The sequence below is a fragment of the Anas platyrhynchos genome, chromosome 7, assembly GCF_047663525.1.
Source record: "Anas platyrhynchos isolate ZD024472 breed Pekin duck chromosome 7, IASCAAS_PekinDuck_T2T, whole genome shotgun sequence".
In the NCBI taxonomy this organism is placed as follows: Eukaryota; Metazoa; Chordata; class Aves; order Anseriformes; family Anatidae; genus Anas; species Anas platyrhynchos.
Window position 1 is genome coordinate 8,065,653 of NC_092593.1, and position 11,720 is coordinate 8,077,372.

The 11,720-nt window shown below is 64.5% G+C and overlaps 1 protein-coding gene across 2 annotated transcripts; it reads left to right on the forward strand.

Annotated features, from left to right (window-relative positions):
- The first annotated feature begins 1,092 nt into the window (after positions 1-1,092).
- CDK5R2 (cyclin dependent kinase 5 regulatory subunit 2) lies at positions 1,093-10,414 on the forward strand. 2 transcript variants are annotated; one of them, XM_072040773.1, is made up of 2 exons: positions 1,093-1,257; positions 7,283-10,414. In XM_072040773.1, the coding sequence occupies exon 2, from the start codon at positions 8,509-8,511 to the stop codon at positions 9,502-9,504; it is 996 nt and encodes a 331-aa protein (XP_071896874.1). In that variant the 5' UTR covers positions 1,093-1,257; positions 7,283-8,508; the 3' UTR covers positions 9,505-10,414. The 2 variants fall into 2 exon arrangements, with proteins under 2 accessions (XP_071896874.1, XP_071896873.1); XM_072040772.1 differs by lacking the exon at positions 1,093-1,257 and adding an exon at positions 5,723-6,399.
- Positions 10,415-11,720: the final 1,306 nt, after the last annotated feature.

The window sequence follows — 11,720 nt, forward strand, 5'->3', positions numbered from 1 at the left end:
GAAGCTCTGGTTCTGTCTCCCTCCACCCCACACACCCCACAGCTGCCTCCTTCCTCTACTGGGGTATTGCTATGCCCTGACTGGGGGGCTATTTTCTGCCCCCCGTCCCTTGCCCCCTGGCTCTGAGCTCATTTTTCCATGCCAAGAGCTTCCCAGATTCTCCCAGACCTCGTGGCTTTTTACTTTCTCGCGGGCTCCTCTTCCCCCTCCCCATTATTAGGGGGAGCTGTGTAATTATCCAGCCAGTTCTGATTTCTCCTAGCCCCAGCCAAACACTTCCACATGAATTAATAACCAGGAGCTGGAGCTTAATTAATAACCACAGCGATGCTGGCGCAGGGCAGTGGTGTGTCCATGGGGCCGGATCAGCCTCTCCCCGCAGCACCCCTGTTCACCTGGGGGTCGCAAGCAAGTGCTTGGCTCCCTGCAGGGCCTCGGGGGGGTCTCAGGGTGCATCGAGCTGCCAAATGTGCTGGGGAGGAGCCGCTCCCCCTCCCCGCCTTGCCTTCTGTTCCCTTGCGGCCGCTCTGAAAATGGGCCGCTTAATTCAAAGCCTCTGGAGGAAAGGAGAGGGGGAATCTCTGGTTACGTCTGCACTTGCAAAGCAAACAGTCCCAGGGCATTCCCAGGCACGGCAGCGTGACTGTCCACATGGGAATTTGTAGCACTGCCCTGGCGTGATTTTGGCTTGGGGCAGCTCCCGCTGATGCAGGCAAGTTTTTGCTCCTGGTTTGGGCACTAGCCCGGCTTAGGGACAGTCCCGGCAGGGCTTGGCACACCATTTGCAGGATGTGTTGAACACCCTGGAGGTGGGCAGCTCCGTGGCAGAGGCCCTCTGGGGCAGAGAACAACCCCGGGCTTATTTCATTTATTGCATAGAACAGCTTTTGTGCCTAGAGCATCCTTCCTGGAGCGCCTGGCGATGGGCACCGCGACAACACAGCTGCTCCAGGACTTTGGGCAGAGGAGCACCCACCACGGTGCCACAACAGCGGCTGCGTTTGCACAACCACCAGGCAGAGGATGGGGAAAAACCCGTGTGTGTGCGTGCATGCGTGCACGCGCCTGTGCCAGGTCCTTGGCGTGCCATGTGCACGGCCGGGCACGTGTGCCAGCCGGCAGTCCCGGTGCGGGCGCGTGTGCTCTGCGTGGGCTGGGCGTGTTTTTGCTCCACACATGCCTTCATCTGCCGCGGTGGTTTGGATGCAGAGAGAGGGAGCCCGTGCGTTTGATGTCTGCGCGTGCTGGGCTCTGCAGGTATTTCATGCATTCTCCTCCGTGTGTGCGTGTGTGTCCGTGCGTGCACAAGCGTGTGCGCACGTGTGTGAGATCAGTGTCCCAGCTGGCTGCTGCTCCGGCTGCTGGAATCCCTGCCTCCCAGGCCGTGTTAGAGATGAACAGACTTGAAAGCATTTTTTCCCCCTTAGCCACCAGATTTCAGTCGGAGGAGAAAAGGAGCCGGGCGCTTTATCTTCATTAGCAGCTGGGAGCCTCTCCGGGCGGCTTTTGTCTGGGCGCTGCTTCCTCCGCCCCTGCTCTTATCCCCTGTCCTCACTCATTAGCCCTTTCGAGAGGGGAAAGGGGGTGGCTGGCAGGATCCTCTGCCTCTGTTCCAGCCCTGCTCCCGCTGGCCACCACGTCCCCCAGCCCCGTGGCCTCCTGCAGCCCTCTCCAGGCAGCGGGACTGGGAGGAGAGGGGACAGCTCCCTGCCCTGATCCACTCTGGGAGACCCCAAGAAGCCCCTTTAGCAGCAAGCTGGTGGCACTCCTGGCTTTGCTCAGGGGCTGGAGGGGCTGGGGAGGGTCCTGCATGGCCAAGACCCCCTTGGGAGGGGGCAGCCCGTCCCTCCTGGGCTGCTCATCACGGAGGAGCGCTCATGCCCGCATCCGTTCATACCCAGTAACCATGACAACTGGCAGGAGATGTCATCCCGTCCCCAGGCCAGCCACCACAGGGGTCCTCACGGAGGGGTTTGGGGGCAGCAGCTTTCCTTGGATCGCTGCTGCATGCCCCCAGACTGCTGCTGCTGGGGCAGCCTCATGGGGGACACAGCACTGGCCCCAAAAGGGGCATCCCGGGGCAGGGATGGGGCAGGATGCTGGGGCTGTGGGGAGGGCAGAGATGGGAGCACAGACCCTCCCCGCTCATCTCCCGCTAGCCCAGATGCTGGGGGGTTCACCGAGACAGCGAGGCGGGGGTGTCAGGGGGGCGGACTGCCTTAGGTAACATTCCTTCCCACTTAAAAGGAGCCATAAATCACTCACTCTTTATTAAAAGCCCTGCCCGACCGGGAGAGAAATGTCAGGAGCATAAATCACCCCCGCCGCTCGCTTGCAAGGGGTCCCGGCTCGCCAAGGGGTGCGAGGCAGGGAGCGAGCCCCCCGCCATCCCCAGGGAGGGCACGGCACGGCCATGCTGCATCCGTCCCCACAGACATGGGTTGGGGGGCCAGGGTCCCGATAACCAGATCCAATTTGTGCAAACCCTGCCAAAGACTGAAGGAAAAGCAGAGAGAGGCTGGTTTAGCCCAAAGCATCCCTCCTGCGGGGCGGCGGCGCAGCTGCGGGTGGCGAGCACCCTCTCCTGGGGAAGGGAGCCCCTTCTCACCCCTCCCCAAACACCTCCCCAAACACCCAGCCCTTGCTCAGAACCTGCCCGAAGCCCCTGAAATCCCGCAGCCGACCGGGAGATTGCCCAGAAGGCCGGGAATTGGCCCCATTCTGCAGCAGCCTGCGCAGAGGGAGCCCTGCTCGCCTCGCTGCCTCCTGCTTTTCCAGCTGGATGCGGGGCTTAATATAGCAGCGCTTCGCCTTGGAAAGCACGGCCCGTAAAACGCGCAGGATGTGCTGTGTGGGAGCCTTCCTGAGCCGATCCCCAGCTGCTTTTTGATGTCAGCCTGGAAATCGCAGCGTCCTGGCAACGGCTGCCTCCTGGGGCCAGCGTGCAGCGGGGCCAGCCCTTCCCCAGGTGCCTGCACGAGCCCCCGCTGGAGCCTGGAGGGTTTCCACCCACCCCCGAGCAGAGGGGAAGAAATTTTGGGGCCGGTGCTGGGGTCAGCCTGGCCAGGACAGCCACCAGAAGCAACCACTGGCACACCGAGGATGCAACAAGTGTGTCTTGTGGGGCACGTCCAGCCCCATCCAGCCCCAGTGCGGGGCTGTTCCCAATGCTGCCCCTTCTCAGATGGCTTCCCCGGAGCAGCAGCAGGATGATAATGGGGCAAAATCCGGCCCTGTGCAGAGGGGAGGGCTTGGCTCTGCGGCGTACCGCAAGGCTGGGAATGGGGAGGCAGCCAAGGATGGCTGATGGTCCTATTCCAGCCTCAGCTGGAGGGGGAGAAAGAAAGGGGGCGAGGGGAAAGGAGGGGGGAATCTTGCTTGGGAAACCACCGGGGCTCCTCCATCAAAGGGAAGGAAACCCTGAGCAAAATGCTGCAGGCTTTCATGAACCGCTCGCTGCAAACCCCACGGGTCTGTTTATCCTGGCGCAGGAGAGCCCATAAAGCACAGCCCCCAGCTGGCCCGGGGAGAACCGCTCTGCCTGGCTGCAGCGGGGCTGGGACGGGCTGCAGGGAGGGGAACGGGGCTGTGGAGAGGGGAATGGGGCTGTGGAGAGGGGAATGGGGCTGCGGGGAGGGCAAGGGGGCATGGGCACCAGCAGAAGGTGCGCAGGGGCAGGTGTCCCTGCCCTCACACCTACATCCCCGCAGCAGATGAGCAGCACTGGGGTCTCAGGGGCTGAGTCTCGGACCCCAAAGCAGGTCCCAGCCCAAGGACAAGGGGCTGGGAGCTGTCACCACGGCCGGCCGGCTGGCACCCCCGCACCGCCTCTGCCCCAAGGTGCCCCGCAGTTTCCCACGTTCCCTCCCGCCCGCCACCCGTCATATTTTGCATTTCTCCCTCTATCTTATCTCCCCGCCGGCTCACCCCTCTGCAGCTGGGCTCTTGTTTTCTCCCTGCCCTCTCCCTGGCTGCCCGGCCCCACCTGCTGCAGCTCCCCGCTGAAGGACCCCGAGGCAGGTCCCTGATAAGGGCCAGACCAAACAAGAACCTTTTGTGCCACGCTCAGCTCATCCCCAAGAGCCCGACGAAGCCGGGGCAGAGCAGGAGCGATGCAGGAGGGTCCGGGGGGCTCGGTGCCTCCGGGCAGTGCCAGGCACACAGCAGGATGACACCGGGTGCTGCCTCAGTTTCCCCACCTCCCCAACAAACCCTCCGTGCCCGCAGCACCATCCCCATCCCTCCCTCGCCCCCGTGCCGGGCCGAGCCGCGTGTCCCGCTGAGAGCTGCTGTCAGCGCCCAGCCCTGTGCGCACAGGGGACAAAACTCTCCCCCCTCCTGGCTGGGTTAATATTCCCTCTAACGACAGACGGCTCCTTTTATCCCCTCGTGCGCTCCCGCCGGTGATTTAATCTCCAACGAGCCGCGATTATTTCCTGTACAGCTGCCTCCCTCGCACCGCCGGCATCCCAGCGGGCAGGGGGCGAGGACAGGACAGACCCCGTGCAGCTCCCACCTTTCCTGGGGCTGGGGAAGGAGCTGGGTTGTTGGCCAGGGGTCTTCCTAACCCCAGCTTCACGGGGCTCTGACAAACCCCGGGGGTTAAATTGGCAGCTCCTTGGGACCCCCCCCCCGGGGGGAATAGCACTTTGGCTGTGCTGCTGAGCTGGTGGAGATAGTGGGGTCAGCACATCGGTGCAGGGTGTGAGCCTTTTACCCACGGGGAAGCCAGGATCCCTCCTTCGCAGCTCGGGGCCGAGCAGCAGGAGCCCGGAGCTGGCCCCGAGCCACCCGGCAGCAGCAGCAAAGCGCGGGGCGCAGCTCCACCTGGTGGGCAGCGAGACCCCCCCCGGCCCCCCAGCGCCTCCGGCTCCCTCTGCCCACCACCCCAGGGGACAGGGGGACCCCGAGAGCTGGAGCCTGCGGCTCTGCCTTCCCTGTCCCCGCTGACAAACAGGGCGGGGGGGGGACAGCAGCCTCACCCCGGGGCTTGCGTTGCGCCTGGGGGTGCCGGGGCAGCGCCTGCCTGCGGGTGCGCACCCCAAAACCCCTTTGCTCCGGGATGCTCCCTGCACACAGCACCCGGCAGCACCCTTCCCACGGGGACCCCCCCTTCCTCCCGCACGGTACGAGGCCCCCCCGGGACCCTCGGAGGGGGGCTGGGTGCCACCAGAGGGCAGCAGCGGCCCGGGGCTGCGGCACCCGGCATGGCTGCGGCAGGGCGCACAGCGGCTGCCCGGCGCCCCTCTCTGTGCCCAGGAATCAGGAGGTGTTGCCTCATCGATTCGAGGCCTGGCTCCGTCTCACAGTTTCCACCCAGGGGAGCTGCGTTTCGCTGCCTCGGAGCTGTTTCCAGCGCTGCTGTTGGGCAAATGGCAGGCCAGAAATAGCTGCTCCCCTGGGGCTGCCCTGCTCCGCTCCGTGCCGCTGCCTGAACCCGGGGCTGACCTCGGGGCAGGGACTGCACGAGCTCCACGCTAAGGGGGCACCACGGGGTGAACCCCGAGCTGCTGAAGTATTTGGGGAGCCACAGCTGCAGCCTTTTTCCCGTGGGGACCAGCCAAGGGCTGAGGGCTGGAGGGGGAAGCAGAGATGGAGAGGTGCAGGGGTACCTCTCCATCTCCATCCTCCTGTGCAGCACGAGCACGTTTCTCCTCCCTGGGGGCTGCAGGCAAGCTGCCAACCAGTCTCTCTGGGGCTCCCCAGCCCCAAGGGGCAGCCAGCTCAGCCAGGAGCTCTGCCAGAGGTTGTCTGCGTGCTGCACGGGCTCAGGGGGGGAGCGGCGGAGCCATCAGAGCCGCCTGCCAGAGACGGGCTGAGGCTGCGAGCTGTGTCTCCACGGGTACAGCAACCCAGCCGCTGCCAGGGCGACGCAGCCCGTGTCCCCGGCTGGCTTTACCAGTGCAGACAGACCTCGGCACAGCAAGCGAGCCATTAAAGACCAGCCCCAGCCAGCCAGCCTGCAGGCGGGCGCTCATTCATCATCCTGGAGCAGGCAGGAGGACGTGCCAGGATGGACAGGCAGCCATCCCTTTGTTGGCACTAGCCCATAGTTGATGTATATGCTGGGCTGGTTAGGGTGACCCCCAGGAGGAGGGGATCTCTGTGTGCCCACGCTGGCCCAGCAAAGCCAAACCCCCACGGCTGAAGGATGCTGAGAGCAGCTTTGAGACCAGCCGTGTGCTGCCCTCTCCTCCTGCGCCGTGCCTTCCACAGCTGCCCCAAGCTGCTGGGAAGGGAGCAGCCGAAGGAAGAGCCAAGCAGAGATGGGCCCGAGGGCGCAGCTGGTGCTGTATCATCGCCTGGCAGCCTCGGGGCTGGAGCCTGAAGAGTAAAACTGAAGGGGGGGGGAGGAGAAAAGATCCTCCTCTTTCACGTGGAAGAGCAGCTGCCTCCCAGGTAAGCTGCAAAGCTGCTTCCTTACCTGCATAAGAAACATCCCCCTGCTCTCGCAGGGCCTGGGTAATTCCGCAGCGCTTGCAGGAAGCCCTTGCCCACTGCTGGCCACCTTGGGGCCACCAACGTGCTCACTGACCAGAGCTGATCCTCGGGGACCAGACCCCGCAGCAAGACACGAGCAGGTCCTGGAGCTCGTCTGCTGCTCCCAGCTGAAGCCTCCTGGAGCTGCATCACCGAACGGCCCCAGGCTGGGGTTTTTTATACAGGCTTCAGCCAAATCTCCCCTCCTGGGAGCAGCAGGAGGCTCACACGCAGGGAAACTGCTCGGGGCTGGCGACCAGGAGCCCAGCTGGGGGAGGCAGGGGAGCTCTCTGCATGCTCCTCCGTGGAAAAGGCTGCAGAGCCCGGCTGGTCGGAGCCAAATACAAATAGCCCTTCCTAACGAGTTCGGGGAAGCCAATTTGGGAGCGCTGGCGGAAGGCGGGGGCGGTCTCATGCACTTCAGATGAAGCGATCTGCGAGCAATTTGGCTCCAGCAGGAACAGGCAGCAGGCAGGGAGGGCTCTGCTTCCTCACCTGCAAAATTCAGCTGCGGGTTTCTCGGGAGACCGTGTTTGTGCATGGCAAATCAGCCCATCCTCATGCGTGCAAAGAGCCACGGGCTCCTGATCCCTTCCCGAGGACTAGGGCTCCTCCATCTTCTTTGCTAGGCTTTGTACGTCCGGAAAAGCTGCCTTAATCTTCATCAAGAAGCTTGTCCTGACTTTGTTCCTTTTCATTTGTACCCTGTATTCTTGTTTTGACACCAAATCCTCTCGTGTTTGTTTTTTTTTTTTTATTATTATTATTATTTTTTTATTTATTTTGATATATTTTTTTTCAGCCCACCCTGAGCAGGCCTGGTGATGCTGGCCCAGATCCTCTTTGATTCCGGCCTCTCCCAAAGCAAATCTTCACATCAGTGCCTCTGTGCACACGTGTGTGCTTCTGCAGAGGCTTTTTGCAAGGGAGCAGCAGCATGAGGCTGGCTGCAGTGGGTGATACATGGGAACGGGGTTTTGCCCTTTTTTCCCTGCCGTGGCACAAAGGGCACAGCCTCTGCCTTGCCCCAGACGTGGCACATCAGCCCCAGGCACGAGGAGGCCCGGCTGGAAGGACGAGCCCCAGCTCTGAGCCTGCGCTTCCATTTCAAACACCTCCAGCATCAGCAGTGCGGGAGGAAGGGGGGGGCTCCTTTAGCTCCTCCTGGCTGATAATTCATTACCGCCTGTTAGCCTGGATCCACCCAGCCGCCGCCACACATCCTGGCACTGACACGTGTTCATTTCACAGATAAAATGCTCTATCAAAGCCCATCATCGATGCATTCTCCCCAAAACCTTCCCCAGCCGCTCTCAGGCACTTTGCACACGAGCGGGCCGCTTTGTTCCCAAGGGCTGCCTGGCAGTGGGAGCTGCAGGATCCGTGCTCCAGCTCACCCAAAATACAGCAGGACCTTCCTGCGAGGGGCACGGAGGCAGAGGGGGCAGGATTCATCAGTGCCACGCTCAGAGCCGGAGGGGGAGAAGCAGCCCTGCTTCGCCACGCACCATTTTGCAGCGCCGCAGGAGCGCAGCGTCCCCTCCCTCCTGCCCCCCTGTCTCCAAAATCCCCGACTTTTCTTGATGCCGGTGGTGGGAAATCTCCCCAAAAAAGGGCTGAAAACGCAGGGTGGGGCGGTTGGGGGGGACACCGAGCACCTACCCCCCCGGGTACCCCCTTAACCATCGGGGTCCCCCCTGAGCGCAAGGACCGGGCGCGCCCCGTGAAGGTCACGGCGGGGCGGCGGCCGCTCGGGGCCGGCTCCCCCCGGTCCCCCCCCTCCCCAATTCCACCTCCTACCGGCGGGGGGAGGCGGAACCCACCGGGCCCCCGTGCGGCACGGATTGGCTGGCGGCGGGGAGGCGGGGAGCGGCGGGGCCGCGGCTGGCTGCAGCGGCGGGCACGGAGCCCAGAAGCGGAGCATCCTCGGGTACCGCGCCTCCGGTGCCGGCCGCCTCTCCGGCATCCCCCCCCCACCACCCCGAACCCGCATCCGCCGGCCTCCTATGGGCCCCGCTCGGCCTTAGCATGGGCACGGTGCTCTCCCTGTCCCCCGCCGCCTCCTCGGGCAAGGGGGGCGGCGGCGGAGGCGGCGGGGGGCTGCTGGCCGACAAGGCGCAGCCGGGAAGGGTGCCGGGCAAGGGCGAGAGCCGGCTGAAGAGGCCCGGGGTGCTGATCTCGGCGCTCACCTGGAAGCGGTTGGTGGCCGCCTCGGCCAAGAAGAAGAAGAGCACCAAGAAGGTGACGCCCAAACCCGGCGGTGGGGCCCCTGGGGGGGTCCCTGGGGGTCAAGCCGACCCGCTGGTGGCTCAGCGCAACCGCGAGAACTTGCGCAAGTCGCTGGGGGACGGAGCCAAGCAGGGCCCCCTGGCCGTGCCCGTGCCCACCGTGCCCTCGGCGGCGCCCCAGGAGCTGCACCCGGGCTCCGGGGGGGCCAAGCAGCCGCCGCCCCCCCCTCCGCCACCTCCACCGCTGCCTCCGCCGGCCGGGAGCCGGGCTCCGGGCTCTCCACGTCGCGTGGTGGTGCAAGCGTCCACCGGGGAGCTGCTGCGCTGCTTGGGGGACTTCGTGTGCCGCCGCTGCTACCGGCTGAAGGAGCTGAGCCCCGGCGAGCTCATCGCCTGGTTCCGCAGCGTGGACCGCTCGCTGCTGCTGCAGGGCTGGCAGGACCAGGGTTTCATCACCCCGGCCAACCTGGTGTTCGTCTACCTGCTGTGCCGCGAGGCGCTGCGCGGCGAGGAGATCGGCAGCCAGGCCGAGCTGCAGGCGGCCTTCCTCACCTGCCTCTATCTCGCCTACTCCTACATGGGCAACGAGATCTCCTACCCGCTCAAACCCTTCCTGGTGGAGGGCGACAAGGGCCGCTTCTGGGAGCGCTGCCTGGGCATCATCCAGCGCCTGAGCGCCAAGATGCTGCGCATCAACGCGGACCCCCACTACTTCACGCAGCTCTTCCAGGACCTCAAGAGCGAGGGCGAGGCCAGAGACGGGGCCAAGCACTGGACGATCAGCCTGGACCGCTAGGGAGGTACCGGGCCCCCGGCTGGGGGAGGACAAGGACTGACGGATCCCCCCCCCCCCAAAAAAAAAAAATCCTCCCCGTGGAGATGCTGCCTGGACCCTCCCTGCTCCGGATCCGGCCGCTTTCCCCCCCCTCCTCTCTCTCCATCCCCTGCCGACCCCAGCTCTCCGGGACACCGACACGGCGGAGAAGATCGGGATGGAGGCAGGGGGGGGGCAACAGGGGGGGGCGATGGGGTGGGGATGGGGGGGGCAGGCTGCCGAGGAGCGGAGGCTCCTGAATGTGTTTTCTTTGGGAAAAAAAAAAAAATATATATATATATATATGTGGGGAGGGGAAGGAGGGGGGGGGGCTGAGGGGTGCTCCTGGTAACCCCTGCACCCCAAGGACCCCCCCCCGGCAGCGCCGGGCCCCCCCCGCCGGAGCTGTCCGCGGTGCTGGAGCCGCCGCGGCGGAGCCGGGCAGACAAAGGGCGGCGGGGAAAGGGGGGGGGCATGGGGGGGGCGCGGGGCTTTGTGTCCCTGCTGCTGCCTCCATCCCTGCTGGGGGAAGGCAGCGGGGTGTGGGGGGGTCCCCCCCCCCATACGGTGGGTCCTTCAGTTGGGGGGAGCAGCCCGCTCGCCCCTTTGTTTGAGATGCTGAGGGGGGGCTGCAGCATCCCTTCTCCTCGCCCCCCCCTCCTGCTGCTGAGCCCCCTCCCCAAAGCCAGGGCACCTGCGGGGTGAGCGGTGTTCCCTTGTTCCCTCTTCGCCCCCCCTCCCCTCCCCACCTCGGCTTGCTGCGGGGAAAGGTGTATGTGCCAGAGGGGGGCTGGGGAGGGGGGGGCTGCTGGGGTTGGGGAGGGGGGGGGCCCTCTCCTCTTGCTTTGCTTCACTGGAGAATAAAGAGGCGGCCTGGATGGGCCTGGCGGTGGCTCCCTGGACTTGCTGGGGTGCAAGGGGGGGTGCTGGGGGGTGGCTCCTGCCCGGGGGGGGCGCGGGGAGCGAGCTGTGGGGTCGCACACACACACACACCATCCCCGCTGTTTGGCGTGCCCGAGGCCAGCCCTGCTCCTGGGGTGCCCCCCCGGCTCCCCGGGCGCTCTCCGTGCCTCCTGATGGGACCGCCTGGCGGCTGGCTGCTGCGCCGAATTGAACCCGGATCCCAGGGCCCACGTCACCTCCTTCCCTTCGCCTCCAGCAACCCCACCCTCGCCTCCTGCCTCTGCTCTGCTCTGCTCCGCAGGGCCAGGCGAGCTCTGTTGCCAGCCCAGTTGCCAGCCCAGTTGCCAGCCCTGCGCTTCTGCACCCCCCCGGGGAGAAGGGGTGGAGAAAGGGAAGGTGTTTTTTTAATTATTATTTTATTTTTTTTATTTTTTTTTTTTTCCTCCTCCCAGCTGCTTGCTGCCATTCCAGGTACCGATTTTTCTATTTTTCTGGGGTTTCTTTAGCAGGATCCCCAGCACCTGCTCCCCTGCTGGGGTCGGCACCCGGTGCTCCCCAGGCGCTCGCGTTGTTCCCCCCCCCCCTCCTCATCCAGGAAGGGCTGTGCTGGCTCTGCAGGTCACGGAGGGTAAGCTGGATTCCCTACCTTTGTGTGCATCAGCAGAGCTGCTAATTAGGCCCAATCTGGCTCATTCAGCCAAAGCTGCACGGCCAGGAAGGCGGCACAGATGTCCCCGTGACGGCGCCTGACCTGGCAGGGTGCTGCGCGCACCCTGCGCTGCTCCCACCCTCCCCGTCCCCCCCCTGTGCTTTTTTCCCTTTATCTCCACATTTTGGTGACCTTGTGGGCTAAAATATACCCACCACCCCTCCCCACCCCACATTTGGTTATCCCCCTTCCTTCCTCTACCCTGGAGCCGAACCAAGTGCTAACGCTCACGGAGGTTTCCCACCCTACAAATCCCCTCGGAGACCTTCTCGGGGTCCCTCCAGCCCCAAGTCCTGGCCTTTTAAAACGCTTCCAGCTGCAGAGAGGCCGCGTCCTTCCCCTCCTCCCTTGTGTTTCATTGATTAAGAGTGCCAGGCCCTCGCCGGGGGATTTAGGAAGAGCTAATTGCAGGCTGGTAATTGAAGACAGCTTGGAGTCTCTGGAAATGTCAAGGAATGAGAGACAAGCTCGGGTGCTCCCGTGCATTTCAATACGCATCGGAGCCTTGCTGGGGGGAGAGATGTCTGCCTTTCCCTTCCCCCAGGGGACCTCGTGCCGCTGCCGGGGGGAGCGGGGAGCTCCCGCT